This window comes from Gobio gobio (assembly GCF_949357685.1).
Source record: "Gobio gobio genome assembly, chromosome: 6".
NCBI lineage: Eukaryota > Metazoa > Chordata > Actinopteri > Cypriniformes > Gobionidae > Gobio > Gobio gobio.
This window is the reverse complement of record NC_137102.1, coordinates 13547917-13568028: the sequence shown is the minus strand read 5'-3', so window position 1 is coordinate 13568028 and position 20112 is coordinate 13547917. Positions and strand designations below refer to the sequence as shown.

The following is a 20112-nucleotide window of genomic DNA, read 5'->3' as shown; positions in this document are numbered from 1 at the left end:
AACTGCTTGTTATTTACAATGGTTACTATTAACTGTTTTCATTGTTTTTGCGGGTGCATTGAATTGTATTAAATCCAGACCAAAAATCCTAATAATCAAACTAAATAATAATATTTATTAATGTTAATAATAATATAGGGAGCCCACAACTACAACAACAACAAAAAACATAAAAAATGTATTGTTCGTTTTTTATTTTAAAGATAATAACAAATTAGATTTTAGTGATATTTTGACCACTGAAATAGGAAATGTCCCCGGTTTCCAATTTAGAAATCTGGTCACCTTAGTTTAGATTTAGATTTAGCTTTGATAATGTTTTAGCTGGCAAGTATTAAAAATAGAGTTCCGAGCCTTTGATCGATTGAATCATGTTCGATTGCTCTCTCCTGCCTAGATGGACAACATGGCCACTATGGAATGAGTAATCTCTGTCTGGGTCGTTTGTTCAGAGAACTAAACATAACATTGAAAAACATCGAAACCCTCAAGAACAATGGGTTTAACACAGAGCAGTGGTACACCTGAGGGGGGAACAGAAGGATATCACGTCCATGGGGTAAAATGTTTTAATGTCGTTGACTTTGCGTTTGACAGCGAGCAGCTTTGTATGCTAGCGATGCTTTGATGAAGTTCCTATGTCCGCATTGCTTTAGCCTTTGACAGATAAAACAGTGTGTGCATTCATATATTTTTTAAATGATCTGATAAATAAACCGCCATGTCAGATACACGGTACAAACATCTGAGAAAGCCTTTTTAAGGTTTGAAAAGTGCTTGCAAAGTGGCAACTGTCAGTGTAACTGCAGATTTTACAGGGTCTGTTGTGTTATAAATCTGACAGCTCCGAAAACACCTTCTTATATTATAACGTTTGCGATTTCTCACATTATGGTCACACGTTACATCTTCAGTGTGTAAAAGTGTTTGCATAGTTGGTCTGTGTTTTAGTACAGTGTCGTGGTCAGTAATCCAACAGCTCCTGGATTTAGGGATGTTTAAGTGTAGCTGCCACGTCATTGAAGAATAAACCCGCAGAGGGAGAAGGGCGTTACATAATATTTATATAAACACATCACATTTCCTTGCAGATATTCATTACTTCAGATTACATACTATTTGGTGGATGTTATAAAACGTCAATGAATAGGGTTTTAAATGCATTTGAAATAGAAATACTCCATAAATTTGAATGGAATTTGCGCTCTGCTCAGATTTACTCCAATTCCTTTACAGATTCAAGAGGACTCACCCGCAGAGAAAGCTGGGTTGGAGCCCTTTTTTGATTTCATCCTATCCATTGGCAATAATCGCCTCGTAAGTTTGCATTTGTAAAACTCTATTGGTTATTTATTGTCATCTGGGGGAAAATGTGTTTTGATTCAGAGATTTAAGCCAATGTCACACAAGTAATAACGAATGATCCCATAATGGAGTTCTGATATCAGTCACAGTGATGTGATCATTGTTAACATTGATTATTTTTCCATGCACAAGAATATTCTAATTAATATCAATATGTTTTTATGCATTCTGAATGTATCAGTAATGAATGCATTCTGCATGTAAACACTTCAAAATGTCTTAAACAAAGTGTTGGGGAGTAACTAGTTACGTGTAATTTAATTAGGCTACAAAATAAATGTAACTGCAATCTGAGATGTGTAATTAAATTAGTTAACGATTACAAAGGAGGTTACATCTTAATATTTTCTGTAAAAAGCTAGGATATGTTGAAGAATATTAATTTGTTGCTTTGCCTGTTTTGATGTGCACGATGCCTCCTGCCATTTAAAGGGGTGGTTGATTATGATTTCACTTTTTAAACTTTAGCTAGTGTGTAATGTTGTTGGTTGAGCATAAACAATATATGCAAAGTTACGACGCTCAAAGTACAAAGCAAAGGGAGATATTTTCTTTTAAAGAAATTGCTTTTTAAGGACTACAACAAACGGCTGGACTACACAAGCTTCCTTCCGAGTTAGTGACATCACTAACCCTGAAATTTACATAAATCCGCCCCCGGAACACGCAACAAAGGGAGTAAGATTATCATGACAGAATATGCCAATAGATGATTTGAAGATAGTTAACTCCACATCAGCTATACATAAATTCATCAACTAACCATTCAGAAACGTCCTGTTGCATTCTACATGTTGTCACTTCTCCTTGAGTCTCTCCATCATTGTCCGACTCCAGTTTGAACATAAAAGGCTGAACAGTTTCATTGCCTGTCTGCATGAGGTAATCAGAGCTGCGAACTGGAGTTCTTGAAGCTCCGCCCCATGAGCAGCAGCTCATTTGCATTTAAAGGGACACACAAAAATGGCACGTTTTTGCTCACCCTCAAAAAGTGACATTTTAACATGCTATAAAATATTATCTGTGGGGTATTTTGAGCTAAAACTTCACATACACACTCTGTGGGCATCAGAGACTTATTTTACATCTTGTAAAAAGGGGCAATCAACGACCCTTTAAATGCCATTTAGTAAAGCTATGCTTTTTGATTGGCTCTCGTCTCTTGTTTGAGTTTGCAGCGCACCACGTCTGCCAATTACATCAATCCACATTGCGGCTGAAAGCTTTTGGTCTGAGAGTTGCCACCATGGCGAGTGATAAAAATGCGTCCCAGTGAACGGGCCTTAAGACTGTATAAGACAGATAGCAAGTCATGTAGACATCTTATTCACAATATACACTTCATCCCCAGTATTTCCCCAAGAGAAAATAAAAGTGCATGTCTTAGTTGGAATAAAGACTTAACCAGAATATGCTTGTTTTAATCAGAAACTATTTTCATGTGGTCACTGTTACATGTCATATGCTGTCTGAACAGAATCAGGAGAATGATTTGCTCAAGGACCTCCTCAAGGCTAATGTGGAGAAACCAGTGAAGATGGAAGTGTATAGTACAAAGAACATGAGGATGCGGGAATTGGAGGTGGTTCCCAGCAACATGTGGGGTGGCCAAGGACTTCTGGGAGCCAGTGTCCGCTTCTGTAGCTTTCAAGGAGCCAATGAAAATGTTTGGCATGTTCTCGTAAGTGATCTTTGCGTTTAATAAGCCATCTCTGCATTTCTTTAAATACTTTGGCTTTTTGTGTAATTCTTTTGCACCCTCTGGTTTTAGGACGTGGAGCCAAATTCACCAGCAGCACTGGCCGGACTCCAGGAGCATTCAGACTTCATTGTTGGAGCTGACCAGGTTCTGCAAGATGTAAGATGTGAATTATCATGAATGCTTGATTGTTATTTAGCATGCAAGTTAGTGGGATCTATATACTATGAACAAACTCCATGAAATCAGCCCAATTGTTGGGAGTAGTTGCTATCATATTATCAGTTATTTACAATCAAGCAATGTTTTTTATTTTCCAACAGTCGGAGGATTTCTTCTCCCTTATTGAAGCCCATGAGGGAAAACCATTGAAGTTGCTGGTCTACAATATAGAGACCAATAAATGCAGGGAGGTGGTTGTCACACCAAATGGTGCCTGGGGGGGAGAAGGCAGGTAATAACCCTTAGGATATAATACTGTAATGAAGTCCTGGCCCAGCCATTATTGTGAAGAAATAATTCATATAACTGCCTACACTTTTGTAGTCTTGGCTGTGGCATTGGATATGGCTACCTGCACCGAATCCCAGCACAACCTGACAGCCCAAAATCTGAAAAAGTCAGTCCAAAAGCTTCTCCTGTGGCAGGGACCCCAGAGCAAGAAATTCCTACAAATGGATTCACAGAGGTAGTTTTTCATTCGACTATAGTATGATGTCATATTATTTAAAGGGATAGTTCACTCAGAATTCTGTTATTTAATTCCCTACATGTTGATCCAAAGCTGTGTGTCTTTCTTTCTAATGTGGAACACAAAATAAGTATTTAGATGTTGGCTGCATGATTTGGTGAAAAAATCTAATTGCGATTTTTCAGATAAAAATTGTGATTTGGAATCCAGGTTTGTTTGAAGACAGCACAATTGGGTCAATTTTGTGATCATATCTCAGTATGGATATAATAATAATAATACCATTGTAACATTGCACTAGCCTAGAAATCTAGACGCAAATCTAATTTGCCGGGAGTGTAGTCTAGCAACTCTCGGTAGACCTGCGAGCTGGAAAAACCAAACTCTGGTCAGGCCAATATAGAGTCGGTGGGTGGGCTTAACATAATGACGGCACGTCACGGCAGAGAGAACAGCGGTCTTTCGAATCGGCTTTGGCCGCGGCTATGGAATTGGAGTTAAGCTTTTCTTTGAGAAAAGAACAAAGAATGGCACTGAAGTAGGGCTGTGCAATTAATCGAATTTCGATTTCGATTTCGATTTTGCCTCCCAACGATCACCAAAATAGTACAATCGAGAAAAAACGATTATTTTGCCTTGCGTTCTGAATGAAACGCGCACGCGCACATCCGCCCCTCCCGAACCCACAAATCTCTCTCAGGTCGTGAGTCTCGTGTGCATATCATCTGCTGAAATTTAAAAACTCGGCGCGAGTAAAGATGGCAGAAGGAGGGCAGTTACAGCAGCGTTTGGTGAGCAAAAAAGGCAAAACCAACTCCGTTGTCTGGGAACAGTTTGGCTTCGAGGAATCAGACGACGAGCAGAAACATGCTAAGATTTGCTACATGGTAGTGGCTGTGACGCAAGGGAACACCACGAATTTGTTTAACCACTTGAAAATTAAACAGAGTGACCTATGACAATCTAATAAAGAAACAAAAACTGACGAGAGCAGGGGAGCCGTGTAAACGTCCTTTTTTTCCTTCATATTTTTCAAATAATTCTCTCTTTGTAAACTTTGTTCAATGCATGCGAGATTGCGAGTGCTGCCATATTTTCGAATATGACCAGTCGTTTTCACCGTCATCACCCGGGTTTAGTGCTTTAGGGTTTAGGTTTAGAATGAGAAGCCGCGCGCGCTGTGAGAAAATGTGTCTCTGTGCGTTCATCCGAGAGCGCGCACACGTCTCTCAGCGCGCAAATATTGAGTTCTCTTTCAAGTCTTGCTCTTAAACGGACAAACTCACACAAAACGTATGTCAACATGTCCATCTTGATGAGTATCTTAGCAGACATAGTCTGTATATGCCTTAAGTGAACTTTATACAGTCGATAAAGAAGACGCGAGGTCTTAAAGGGGCAGTAGCCTTTACTGCTGTCTGTTTAATGTCAAACAACAAAAGACAAGGACATCACTCACTGCTCTTGATTGAATAGCTTTTGTAAGTTTAATAGGATTAATCTTTAATTTATGCACTCAAATATGCAATGTTATTTTACATTTGATACATTTCTGTACCTGAAAACTAATGTTAGACGTACATGAAAAGCATAGCTGAACCATATTGTTGATCTTATTTATTTGTGGTTATCATTTTTACGTGAATACTTTTATACTTTGATTCGAATATATGTTATATTATTTATTTTAATAGTTCAAAAAGTACAACAAATGTTACAATTTCAATTGAATTGTTGAAAGGTGTATTTTTAATAAATACAACACATTCCCAAAGTCATGTGAAATAATCGTGTTACATAATCGTGATTTCAATATTGACCAAAATAATCGTGATTATGATTTTTTCCATAATCGAGCAGCCCTACACTGAAGTCATTCTTAAGAAAGGAAGATGTGTTCAGAGTTTTGTCGACCAGATACGGCGAAAATTGAATCCATCAACTAGCTCCACTTCACGTTGCTCTCTGGTTGGTTGTAGCGCTATCCTATTGCGTGCAAAGGGAATTTGAAAGACAACCGTTGGTCCCGCAAAAAAATATGGACGACGCAACTTCATTGACTTCCGCTGACCAGAGTTGAAGCTTTCGTAGGCCCGCACACGGTGCTGACATCTTGGGACCGAGTCTGCACAGTAGCGATCTCGGGACCGGAGTTGCGCAGTAGAGAACAGGAAGTAGAGGCGCGATTATCAAAAGCCCGCCCACACTCTCACTGATGCAGAACAATTGATTATGTTGGTGGGAAATAAACAGTTATAGAAATGTAGAAATTAAAGCTAAAGCTCCAATCTCCTCCCAAAAATCCAGAAAAAAGTCTGTTAGTGCCTTAGTGACAACTTCACTCAGAGAAGCCGTCAATCTCAGCTGTCAATCATGACGACACACCCCCTGTTTTTATAGTATCAAATAACGACCTAAAACTAAACTTATTTAAAAAGCGAACACTTGAAATGAAATCATCGTGATAAAAACTGCCTAAAATGACAGAAACCATCTTTAAGAAACAATTATTTGAAGTGTAATTTAATTGTTTAGTGTGTCTCGCGTCCATTCTAATACATTGAGAGGTGGAGTTTAGGAGCTATACTAGGACCAACCACCGGGGGGCGATCGAGGGGCGGAGGCTTCAGTTTCTGAGAGAAGTGCCACAGGCTTGGTCCCGCCCCTCGGATTGAGCTCTGTCAATGGTGAGTTCCCAGACCCAACATCTTGATGTGGGTCTGGCTTGTCAGGCTAACATTTACTGTAAAATACAAAAATCAAGTATTTAATAATAATAATATTTTACATTACATCTGTAAAATCACAAGGCTACTGTTTATGGCTTTCTTAATTTCTTCATTTTCAAACTAACTTTTATTTTGACGGAAAACCATTCTGAGACGCTCCAAACACCGGCGGATAATGAGCTGCTCACGTGTAAGAACACAGTGCCGTGCTTTACTTTGAAACGCGTGGCGCATGAATTTATTTAATTAAATCACAGTCTTTGCGATTTGATAATCACACTAATCCATACCAAAATTTAGGGTTTATTTCAATTAATTGTGCAGCCCTAGAAGAAAGAAATGCAGACAGGTTTAGAATGGTGTGTGGGTGTGTAAATAACAGACTTTTTTATTTTTGGGTGAACTATCCCTTTACCTTTTTTGTGCATATGCATAATTGATTGAACAATATTCAATAATTTTCTTCAGGTTTGAATTTTTTGCTAGATATACTGACAACAGTGTAACTGAAATGTATATTCTCAGGTGTCCTTAATGGCGTCTGGTCAGTCAATGAGTGGTTTGGATCTTGAAACCCCACTGCCACCTCCCATTCAGAGAGTCATGGATCCTGGTAAGGCATCAAAATATGTAACACTTCTGTAGAACAAGAATCATGAAAAGACATTGTGATGCATTAAAGCAATGGTTCCTCCAGGTTTCTCGGATCCGTCAGAAGTGGCCATGATGAATTCAGAGGTGGACCGACTGGACCTTTCCATTTCTTCCATTGACATGACAAACACATCCCTAGCTGTCCGAGAGGACATTGACGTATCAGCTGTTGGTAAGGCAGCTTTGCTAACTTTAGGTGAACAGAATTCAATCTGTGAGCTCAAGTCTAGGTTGTGAAATGTGCAAAAATGTCTCTTTTTGCAGAGGAGCTTCAAGACTGTGAGGTTCCTTATCGTGACCCTGAAGAGAGGTTTACAGAGGGATATCCTGCTGTGGATTTCAGTTCCTCTATGGCACCACCTTCAGATGTTTCTCCTCCCCTTTCTCTCTCACACCCTTTTCTCCCAAATCTGCCTCTCGATCACAGTATGGCATCTTTGAATTCTTCGATCCCATCTCTTGAATCTTCCGTGCCTCCTATAGACATCTCTTCCCTGCTCATTGACCCTGCCGCCCTTCATCTCGAGTCATCTGCCCTGCCCGCAGGATATCCCGTGCAACCCAACGAGTCCTCACCTTTCCCCTCAGAAACTGATGATGTCAATCAGGGTTTTTCCGATGAGCCGCAGTCTCCTAAGAGCAGCTGGTCCGAGGGCAAAGCAGAGGCCGTTTCTTCTGACCTGATGTCTTTTGATTCTCACAGTGCAGATGTCAAAGACGAAGCTGCACTTCAGTAGTGGCACTACCAAGTACCTTGTATCTTGTTTACGCAGTTGCTCAACAATCATTGGGTGCGTGTTTTTTAATGGCTTTGTTACTTTTAGAATCAGGTCCTTTTTTGATTGGTTGTGTGCAAATTACTTTTCCTTCTTATTTCGCTTTATTTGTGTGCTAGTAGTCATGATGATTTTAGTCCATATGTCATTAATTTTAATCGTGTAGATCTTCATTTAGAAGATGTTTTATGTTACAACACTTTTATTCAGCTTGATTAATTAAACCTGCTTAGATTACTGGTTCTAAATTCCACAAAAAAATAGCAACCCAAAGCTTTATTTAATTGACCGTTTGTTTTAAATATTTGTAGTATTTATTTAGATACTACACACACACTCATTGCTGTGTTAAAATGAACAGTGTAGATTATATAGATCTAATACTGAGACACAAAATACTAATTTTGTCTAGAAAATGCATTAAAATATTTTGGCTACTTTGTTGCAGTTAAACTTTCAGAAGCTCTGCAACCTATTTGTTTTTTATTTTTGTGTCGTGGGAACGTTTGTTATGCTAAGTACACATTTTTAATACTGGACTAGGGTTTTGTATTTGGTTAATTTTGCAAAGCAAACTCTTCCTGGCTAATTATAATTTCGAAGTTATTTGGATGTGATTTTAGAATCTTTTCAACAAATATTGAATTGAAATGTTTGCTACTTGGATAGACTAGAGTAATGTTTTATTTATATCAACACTAGAGAAATACAGTAGAATGTACTTTTCACTTTTGTTTGAGACATGGACTATTTCAGTTTACTTGTGATCGGTCATTTATTGATCTATGCAAATACAGTTATTGTGTAAATGCCAATATCATTTCTATGGTATTATGATTGAGTGTAATCATCACTTCTACATTTAAGAATAGTGTCAGTTCCAGGCCAGGACTTGAATTTTTCTGTTTGATGATGGGAAGTTCTACACTAAATGACCTCTTTGTTCATCTTAAGTTCATTGTTGTAATTTCTAAGAGATTTCTAAGAGTTCCAGCGATGAACAAAGACTATGTGTCTATACAGGCAAAAGTGATTTCTGAAGATATCTCTTTGCATTGACACTATGATGGTACGTCACAAGGGTGAGGAGAGAACGCTGTTATAAATGTGACTTTTTTTTTTTTTTTTTTAAAGTTCAGAATATCTGTTCTTTCTAGAGCGTGAACTCAAATGTATATTTTTGTATAGTAATGCTGCTGATATTTGAGAGAAGATGAAGCAAACACAGAAAATGTCTACTGTACCAACACAAACTGTATTCTTTGGGTTTCTGGGAAAATATCAGTGAAAAACACTGGAACCATACACCGCAATAAAAGATCCAAATGATAAATTGTTGTTAGTGATGTTTTTTTGTGTTGTAGCTTATTTTGGTGTAGTTTTTTGACAGTGCAAATTGTAGTTCGGAATGTAAAAACATTTTGGGTACACTGAAAACAAATCATGATTTTTTTTTTTACAAACGTTTTATCTTTTGTGAAATCAACTTAATTGATAATTCATGTAATTCAGAATACATTTTTGAGTTTCTATTTATTAAACCAATCTCATTTGTTGTATTAACTCACATTTTTTATTTCAATGAACTCAAAATTTTAAGGCAACAAGCAAATTTACTTTTTTAACCCTCAAGTGATTTCAAACCGATGATGTTCTTTCTTCAATGGAACATAAAAGTTTTTTTGAAAAATTTCTTTTTTTGTTTTTTTGTGGAATTCAATCCAAAATTGTTTGGTTAACAATAGTCTTCAAAATATAATATTTTGTGTTCTGCAGAAGAAAGTAAGTCATGCAGGTTTGGAAAGACATGAGGGTAAGAGACAGAATGTAAATTTTTGGGGTGAACTATCCCTTTAATCTTTACCTTCAATAACCAGTGCTGGGTCATGTCATAACCCATTAAATGTAACCTGGATTACATAATCAGATAAAAACAATTAAGTACTTCTAATTAGATTAAATTTTTTTTTAATTAACTCGTAATCAGACTAGTTACTTTTTTATTTATTACACAATTGCATATTATTCACACAATGCAAGTAAATCATTAATAATTTATTGATTCTCCATACTATTTAATATTTATTGTTTTCCTTTCTAAAAAAGTCTTCTGACGTAATGTGATATTTAATGCACTTCATGTTATTGATAACAAAGAATTAAATATATTTTCTTCCTCTTTGTATTTTTATATCAATATGGTACAATATTATCATTTTCAGTTCAATGTGGTAAAAGAGTTATGTCAAAAGTAAAAAAATATATGGTTGGTTTAACATAAAAGATTTTTAATTTTTGAGTGAACTGTCCCTTTAACAATAAATTAGCCTTATTAAAGAGTGTTATTACGCCATATTTATTATACATTCGTCTTACTGGTGAACTTTTTGGGATAAGCTATATATAAAGTGGCTTTTAGTTTTAACACAACATTGTGCAAAAGGTAACATCCCTAAAGAAAGCGCCCAATACTAGCAAGATTTAAAAAGAACTACTAGCTGTTAGAAGTGTTTAGTTTAGTTTAGTTTAGGTTACTTTTGAAATAGTGATTAAATCTGTTAAGGAGAACTGCACAAGCGTGCCTTTGTGATGTGAAGTCATGTGATGTCATCCTTCTCATCCTCCACTGTATAATGGGGAACTGCAATGCCACTGCACGAGCGCTGCATGAGGGTCTAATAATGTTCCAATCCAGGACATGTGGATCAACAACCCATTATGAAACAACGACCATCGGCGCTGTCGAGCAGCTTCAGTGACCTCCGCATGTGTCTTGCGTTCTCTGACTGGTCTTGAGGTAAGACAGGTAGAGCAGGCTGATCTCGCGCTGTGAGGCTCGAGTACAGAATGCGACAATTATGCGGCCTCATCTTCACACTTTTATTTGCTGAGGTGAGTAACAGCATTTCATTCTTTTTTATTTTTTCAAGAGTTACCAAAACACGTTCGTTTTGAACTATTTATTAGGCCTATTCTTTTTTTAATGATCATTTTGTTGTCGTGCATCTGTAAGTCTCTGTGACACAAATATCTTACACTATATTCCACACACAGACAAAACATTGTTTATTGTTCTTGTCCAGGACTCAGACAAGAAGCTCTTTGTAGTTTATTTTCTATGAACCACGGTGTCAGATGCAATCCACAACTGTCACAAAAAATGCCCATTAAGTTAAAATATGGTTTTCAAGATCACAACAAGGGTTGAAAACTGTGATTTATTTTCTATTTGGTATTTTTGCGGTTTGTTTTAGCATGTAAATAGGGTGATGTCAGGTAAAATGGGCCGGTAGTAATTCACGTTTTGCGAACAAGAAAAGGGCCAACACAAAAGTATGCCTGAAATTGTCTGATTTTAACCAGTGTTGGTTTCCTCTTTTCAGAATAATTTAGTTGCAGCTTGCATGTTTACCATGCCTCTCCATGAAAATGTTATCAGTTTATTCACTTTTGCACATGTGACATTATTTTGAAAACTATATGAAATCTCCTTTTGCAGACAGTTGCTGAAAAAAAGTATTGTTGGTACTTTGAAGGAGATTATCCAGTATACTTCATGTAAGTATAGTAGTAGATATTACACACACACACACACACACACACACACACACACACACACACACACACACACACACACACACACACACACACACACACACACACACACACACACACACACACACACACACACACACACACACACACACACACACACACACACACACACACACACACACACACACACACACACACACAAGAAGCTTGAAAACCAGGACCCACACTACCCCAATCTTTACTAACCTCACCCCATTCTTCTTAATAGTTTCAACAGAACAGCAGTTAAAGGATTCATTCAGACGCACATTCAAAAAAAGAGAGAGAATTCCTGAGCTCAGAAACCCCCACCCACTAGTTTCAATAAGAGTAATTTATCACAAGAGCTCCCGTATACCCAGCCACTGACATACGCCACAGGAGGTGAGGTGCAAACAGTTCAGTCTTCATACCAAACGCACAGATGAATTCTCCTGCAGCCACAGCAGACAGTTCTTCATGCTCCTTAATTACATTCCGTTCAAAACAGCACATTCATCATCAAGTTTGCTTGTGCAGCTCTCACAAGTCAATGTGTACAGCACCAAATACTAGGTTTTATCGTGTGTGTGTGTGTGTGCGTGCGTGCGTGTGTGTGTGTGTGTGTGTAAAATTTTAAAAACATTACCGACCACATATTTCTTACAAATATATTTGTAACAAATATGTGGTCGGTAATGTTTTAAAAAAAAAATAAAGACGTCTCTTATGTTCATCCAAGGCTGCATTTATTTGATCAAAAATACAGTAAAAACAGTTATATTTTTAAGTATTATTACAATTTTTAAACACTTTTCTATATATACACTGATCAAGCATAACATTATGACCACTGACAGGTGAAGTGAATAACAATGATTATCTCTTCATCACAGCACCTGTTAGTGGGTGGGATATATTAGGCATCAAATGATCATTTTGTCCGCAAATTTGATGTGTTAGAAGCAGTGATGGCTAGATGACTGGGTCAGAGCATCTCCAAAACTGCAGCTCTTGTGGGGTGTTCCCGGTCTGCAGTGGTCAGAATCTATCAAAAGTGGTCCAAGGAAGGAACAGTGGTGAACCAGCGACAAGGTCATGGGTGGTCCAATCGAACAGATGAGCTACTGTACCTCAAATTGCTCAAGGAGTTAATGCTGGTACTGATAGAAATGTGTCAGAATACACAGTGCATCACAGTTTGTTGTGTATGGGGCTTCATAGCTGCAGACCAGTCAGGGTGCCCATTATGACCCCTGTCCACTGCCGAAAGCGTCAGCATTGGGCATGTGAGCATTAGAACTGGACCACGGAGCAATGGAAGAAGGTGGCCTGGTCTGATGAATCACGTTTACTTTTACATCACATGGATGGCCGGGTGCGTGTGCATCGCTTACCTGGGGAACACATGGCACCAGGATGCACTATGGGAAGAAGGTAAGCCAGCGGAGGCAGTGTGATGCTTTGGGCAATGTTCTGGTGGGAAACCTTGGGTCCTGCCATCCATGTGAATGTAACTTTGACACACGTACCACCTACCTAAGCATTGTTGCAGACCATGTACACCCTTTCATGGAAACGGTACTCCCTGGTGCCTGTGGGCTCTTTCATCAGGATAATGCGCCCTGCCACAAAGCAAAAACGGTTCAGGAATGGTTTGAGGAGCACAACAATGAGTTTGAGGTGTTGACTTGGCCTCCAAATTCCCCAGATCTCAATCCAATTGAGCATCTGTGGGATGTGCTGTACAAACAAGTCCGATTCATGGAGGCCCCACTTCGCAATTTACAGGACTTAAAGGATCTGCTGCTAACATCTTGGTGCCAGATACCACAGCACACCTTCAGGGGTCTAGTGGAGTCCTACCTCGACTGGGCTGTTTTGTCAGCAACAGGGGGACCAACACAATATTAGGTCATAATGTTATGCCTTTATGTTATACATTTATTTTTTATTCAGGATACTTATTACTGATTAATAGACTGTTCAAAAGAACAGCATTATTTTGAACTAGAAATATTAAAAGATGAATTGGAAATAAACATTGTAAATGTCTTTGGCTGTCACTTTTGATCAATTTAATGCGTCCTTGGCTGACCCCCAAACTTTTGAACGATAGTAGTTTATATATGAATATATAGCCAATCATATTTTAGCATGAACTTTAAGCCTTATTGAAGGGCTACAGTAAGGACTGAGGAAGAATGTGTGTCCGTCTTGTAGATGCAAGACATATGAGGACTGCTGTGGCACACAATGCTGTGTTCGAGCCCTTTCTGTTCCGAAAATATGGTATTTCTGGTGAGTCACTTCATTCATTTTCATTTAGATGTAGAGTTTTTTTGGAATTGTATTCAAAATGTTACTTGGCTCAGAGGGTTTATTGGAACATCCATCCATTTTCCAAAACGTTTGTCTTATGTAAGGTCGCAGAGAATCAGGGATCTTCTCACTGTACGATGATAGCTGTACCATCCCGGATTGGAACAATTCATGTGATTTTATGGGCTGTTTTTGATCGGTCCTTAGGCTTTTGCTGATAATTGGCATTTTGTGCTGCTGCAGTACTGGGTACTTCATTCGCAGACGTGTCCACCCTTACCCTCCACCTGGGGAACCTGATTTTAACGTGGCCTTCTCCAGACACCCCATTATATCACCAGGTAATCTCTCTGAATGCCCTCGTCCTGCAAACACTGTTCATGTGATTTGATCTGCTGTGTGTGTGTTGGCAGGACTGCGCCAGGCTGGCTTTCACAGTTATGGAGACTCAGAGACTGCAGTTATTTCCACTGTCTACCCAGTGCGGACCAACCCCAGTCACATGACTGCAGTGTATTCAACCCTGCCGTACAGCCAGCCTCCTCCTTCCTATGATCAGGCCATGCAGGACTCGCAGAAGAAATAAAGAGAAGAACACAGTGTCCTGAGGAACAACACTACAGATCATCAGTGACTTTTTGTTACTCAATCTTAAAGTCTGTGAGGTGAAAAAGAAAGAGAGAAAGAAACGGAAGAAGAAGCAACAACTCAGGCATGACTGGAGGAAACAAACTTACACACTGGAACTGGTGCAAGAGAACAAAAACAGAAATATAGAGACATTGAAATGCCTCCATCTTTCCATCAGCATAAAAGAGTCAGAGGTAATAGTAGATCTATGTAACAGCCTCAATAAACTGCTTATGCTTTATAATTTTACCAAATTAGATTTTTACTAAAAAAATACTTTATTTTCATACAATAGTGCATTAAAAGTATCAAACATTTTATTTCTTCACACATAGCTGACATTAAACCCTTGGTTATGAAAATGTTTTTGACTGAAATCTACTGCATAGTATCTTTTTTTATCACTCAACCATAACCCTAATAAAGTTGGTCTTTTAAAACAGTTTTATCGTCGATTATTTTACATATATTATTTATTATATTTATTTAATAATAAATGTATACGTTTGTTTTTTTTAATTAGTTATTATTAAACATTTATTTGGAATATTTAATGAAATATATTCATTACTTTATTTATGCCATTGTTATGTACATAAAATACAAACTGTTCATCTATTTTTTGTTTTATACAAGTACGTTCATACATAAATGTACAATATTTTTTATGCTTGCGTTACATTAGTAACTTCATTACCACCACAAGGTGGCGCTGCAAAGCAATCCAGTTTTTTCCCCTTTACTAGTACTTTGTATATATTGGGGGAAAATGAACACATGCAAACATCAGTTTAGATCTCGTTATGTCACCATTTATTCCTCAGAATGATGATATATGCAACACCTTCCTCAGAATGATGATATATGCAACACCTTTCTCAGAATGATGATATATGCAACATTTGATCAAATTCGCCTTGTCTGGAAAAGGATGTAATAAGAAAACCCTAATGTTTGTCTATACCGTTACAAACTGGTGAAGAAGACAAAACCCGCTGTGGTAACCCGAATACTGCCCCACAGAGCTGAGTGGGCTCAGTTTTGAACCTAAGGGAAATCTTACAAAAATGTATCTGAGGACATTTAAGGTGAAACAAAAGGCCAAGGAAAAAACTATGCCAAAGAACACAGTGATCACATCAGCTTGTGTTTGATTAGATCTGAGACCGTTAGATTCAGGGCCACATGCATTCGGTCTCTCAAGAACTCAGCACATTACTGAAGTTATGCTAGAAGTCATCCACCATTCATCCGTCCTTCAGATGAGATGTTAAGCCAAGGTCCTGACTCTGTGGTCATTTAAAATCTCAGGATGTCCTTCGGAAAAAGAGTAGGGGTGTAACCCCGGCATCCTGGCCAAATTTGCCCATTAGTCTCTGTCCATCATGGCCTGCTAATCATCCCCATATACTGACTTGCTTAAAAAGACAGGCAATACGTGTCACAGGAAATGAAGGAAAACTAAGGTGAGGACTCAAATGCTGGAAAAAAGGAATTTAATAACAAATTAAACATAAGCACAAAACAAAACCCACGAGGGGGAAAACATAACCAGAAATAACAAAACTAACTAACAGAAACATACCAACCAGGATCACAGGGAAAGGGAGACGTTAGACAAATGATCCGACACAGACTGCAAACACGAAGGGTCTAATAAAGGGTAGATAATCAGGAGGGAACAGGTGGAAGAAATCAAACTGATAACAAGGGGGAGGGATCAGACAGAGACACGAGCACATGGCCTAAAATAACAAAACACCCATGTGCTACACAAGACAGGACAGGCATGTGACATTACCCCCTCCCTACGGAACGGCTACCAGACGCGGGACGGAAGGGACAGACCAGGGAACGTGAGGGACAGACCAGGACGGAACGTGAGGGACAGACCAGGGAACGTGAGGGACAGACCGGGGCGGAACGTGAGGGACAGACCGAGACGTGAGGGACAGACCGGGGCGGAAACGGGAGGGACAGACCAGGGCGGAACGGGAGGGACAGACTGGGGCGGAACAGACCAGGGCGGCCCGCAGAGTTCTGGAGGCCAGGAGAGTTCGAAAGGCCAGCAGAGTTCGGGAGGCCTGGGCGACCCACAGAGTTCAAGACACCTGGGCGGCGCGGGCAGAGCAGGGCGCCTGGGTGGCGTGGCTGGAACGGCAGCAACCACCGGAACTGGGACCACCGGAACCATGGGCGTCGGAAGCAAAAAAAATGTGGGTGGGTCCTCAGAAATTTTTTAATGGAGTAGATGCCAATTACATCAAGTACAAATATACCGCTTTGCTTGCTAAACGTATAGTTTGGAAAGACAAAATTATGGAAATCGCCATATTATTGAGAGCGTCAGTAGTGTAGGGGTAGGACGCACGGCATCTAGTTTTGACACAAATCGACCCGCGGTTCGAGTCCGCCTTTCGCCAAACACAATCTTCTCCCTTTTCCCACATATCAGATCGGAAAGGCATCTATTTTCAATAAAAATGAAGAAAATATTAGAAAAGTGGAAATAAAGCATCTAACATGTGTTTAATAATAAGTGTTTATCGATTAGGGGTAGGTAAACACACATGTGCTGAATGTTAGAGACGATAAAAGTGAGTGGGTCCAATATCATTGATCGTAAAAAGTGGGTGGGTCTTGTCCCACCCACATACAATGGTTCCGACACCCATGACCGGAACTATCACGGAGGGAGCCTTTCTCCCCCGCCTCCTCCGTTTCGGAACCACCGGACTCGGGACCACCGGAACTGGGACCACCGGAACAGTCACGGAGGGAGCCTTCCTTCTCCTCCTCCGTTTCTGGACCACCGAAACAGGGACCACCGGACTCAGGACTGAAACCTTCCTCTTCCTGCATCTATGCGACCCAGGTGAGGTGGAGACCCTCTCCCTCACTTCTCTAGCCGCCTCTCTGGCAGCCTTCTCCATCAGGCGGGCCAAATACTCTGCTGCCACCTCAAAAGACATAAAATACAACCCTCTCAGTCTCATTACCACCCAGTCAAACGGCTCATCCAGGGCGTAATTAAAAAGGTCCTTGAGTGCCCCGTTGTTGAGTCCTAGACCCTCCGCCGCTTAGCTGAATTGTTCAGCAAACCTTCTAGGCTCCGTCCCTTGCTGACGGACGGAACATAAGACCTCAAACTGAAGTATGCGCTGGTATAGAGGGCACGGGACAGTGAGAGCTGGTGGATGAGGCAAACCATTCTTCCGCTGAGTCCTCATGATAGGTCGGAGCGTTATGTCACGGGAAATGAAGGAAAACTAAGGTGAGGACTCAAATGCGGGAAAAAAGGAATTTATTAACAAATTAAACATAAGGGAAGGCAAGGCAAGTTTATTTGTATAGCACATTTCATACACAGTGGCAATTCAAAGTGCTTTACACAGAAATTAAGTTAAAATATTCGTAAGTGAATAAAATAAAAATATATATAGTATAACAGTTATAATAGGAATTAAAAGAAATAAAGATGAAATCCCCTATCTGGAGTGGAAGAAAATGGAGAGTGAGGTTTACTTTAAAAATATTTGTCAGGTAAATGTGCGTTTAGACAGTACCCTTACAGACAAATCTTCTTGGCCAAACTTGAGGGCGTTCTCTAGATGTTTTACCCGTCAGAGCAGATCTAAACGGGTCTTCCTCGCACCAGAGGGAGTACTCAAAAAAATATTTGTCAGGTAACTGTGCATTTAAACATTACCCTTACAGACAAATCTTCCTGGACAGGAACACCAGGGCTATCTCTACTTTGTTCGACCGTCAGAGTGGATCTACACGGTCCTTCCTCTTACCACCAAGGCTATACAGATCTATCCGTCAGAGCAGATCTAAAAGGATCGTCCTCACGCTGGAGGGATTTCGATTTATCGCTCCCCCGTCTCTCAACCTCTTCCAAAAACAAAACAAAACCCACGAGGGGGAAAACATAACCAGAAATAACAAAACTAACTACTAACAGAAACATACCAACCGGGATCACGGGAAAAGGGAGATGTTAGACAAACGATCCGACACAGACTGCAAACACGAAGGGTCTAATAAAGGGTAGATAATCAGGAGGGAACAGGTGGAACAGCTGACTTGTTGCCTTGCTGCCTTATCAAACAATGACTTGTAAGCAGTGTTGGGTAAGTGACTCTAAATAAGTAATTAATTACTAGTTACTAATTACATCTTCAATCATGTAATTAGATTACTGTACAAATTACTCTCTCCAAAAAGTATTTAATTACTTTCTAAATCCTATATCAACCTCGACTAAGTAATTCAAGGATAGACATGAAACGGCTTTTAATTCATTCAAATAAATAATATAAAACTACATAAATTATTCTTATTAACTGACCAAAGAATTATAAATGTGAAAAGGATACATAAAAAAACACATTTTAAAGTTAGACTTTTTATGTTAATTCCACTATTGTATTATATATAATTGTTCTACAGTCTATACACACTATTAGTTCAATTACATCAAAAGTAACTGTAATTAAATTACTAAATAAATAAGAGTAATCCCTTACTTTACTTTTTCAAGGAAAAAAACAATTAAATTACAGTAACTAAATACTTAGTAACTAGTTACACCAACACTGCTTGTAAGGCAGCGTTTGTGCATGAAGGCACCTCACGAAACTGATTTCGGACAGACTTCTTAGGCAGTGTAACAGTTAATGATCTTCAGCAAAACAGCGCGAGCTCCGGTGAGAACTGAACAAATATTTGATTACTACAGTAGTCATTTCTCACTAGAAATTACATCAGAATGTTGGTCAAAAATTTACATTTACACACAAACTGACCAGCAGTCGCAACTTTCGAACTCCATCTTTTTTTTTCTAGCTCAGCTGTCAGGGATATCAAAGGCAGCGAAGGATACATTTATGCTGCCTTCAAAACTCAATCAGATGAAGTTCTCTCAGGAGACATGAAGTGAAGCTAACATTAGATTTGGATGTGCCTTAATGCCTTCATACCTTGAAATGTGTTCTCCGAAGGCAGCATTTTCCAATTTTTGGGACTCAGCCTCAGAGTTGCAAAAAGTCTCTAAAAATGGGCGTGTAAAACTGTGGAAAAGTGGGAGTGTAGAAGGGGGAAGAGGGGAGACAACAACCAATAAAACACAGACCTGCAACATGCTCATTATACAGACACATGAATATTAAAATATGACCACAGAGAGAGAAAAAAGACAAAACAGTTGAGGGCACCTTGATGCATTCTAAAAATCGAACCCTATATATATCAAACATCAAACTGCCAAAACGAGGGAGAAACGCGGTTGAACATTTAAAGGGTCTAATAATATTTTCAGTACATTTAAGAGCACTACAGTCTCTGAACACCCATTTTTTGCCCATTCTTCTTTGAAATGTCAGCCTACATCAGTCTTCGGTGTATCAGAATAATCCATCGTGTCATTGTGGTCCTGATCAGTGTGTCCTTATTTTCCTTTGTCCTATATATTTCATTTGAAGAAGCCATGATTAAATGTGTGTGCATACACGGGGTGCTGGTCCATGTTTAGAGCACTAGAGTATATGAAATATGTTCATAAAAAACTTGAAACGTGCTCGCTCCGGTCTGTATCTGATCTATATGATCCTCCACGTGTTGAGCATTGTTAAACTCACTGCCAAAAACCAATTTCCACTTATTGGTAAA

At 39.1% G+C, this 20112-nt stretch overlaps 2 protein-coding genes across 3 annotated transcripts; both read left to right on the top strand.

The window, feature by feature from the left end:
• The first annotated feature begins 362 nt into the window (after positions 1-362).
• gorasp1a (golgi reassembly stacking protein 1a) lies at positions 363-9244 on the top strand. Its single transcript, XM_079820102.1, has 9 exons — positions 363-559; positions 1237-1317; positions 2843-3046; positions 3137-3223; positions 3388-3518; positions 3611-3752; positions 7010-7097; positions 7182-7310; positions 7403-9244. Exons 1-9 carry the CDS (start codon positions 497-499, stop codon positions 7873-7875), a joined length of 1398 nt encoding a protein of 465 aa, XP_079676228.1. The 5' UTR covers positions 363-496; the 3' UTR covers positions 7876-9244.
• Positions 9103-14876, top strand: vopp1a (VOPP1 WW domain binding protein a). 2 transcript variants are annotated; one of them, XM_079820116.1, is made up of 5 exons: positions 9103-10806; positions 11414-11472; positions 13711-13788; positions 14053-14150; positions 14223-14876. In XM_079820116.1, exons 1-5 carry the CDS (start codon positions 10762-10764, stop codon positions 14393-14395), a joined length of 453 nt encoding a protein of 150 aa, XP_079676242.1. In that variant the 5' UTR covers positions 9103-10761; the 3' UTR covers positions 14396-14876. The 2 variants fall into 2 exon arrangements, with proteins under 2 accessions (XP_079676242.1, XP_079676241.1); XM_079820115.1 differs by having other exon boundaries at positions 14017-14150; positions 14223-14875.
• The last annotated feature ends 5236 nt before the right edge of the window (positions 14877-20112 follow it).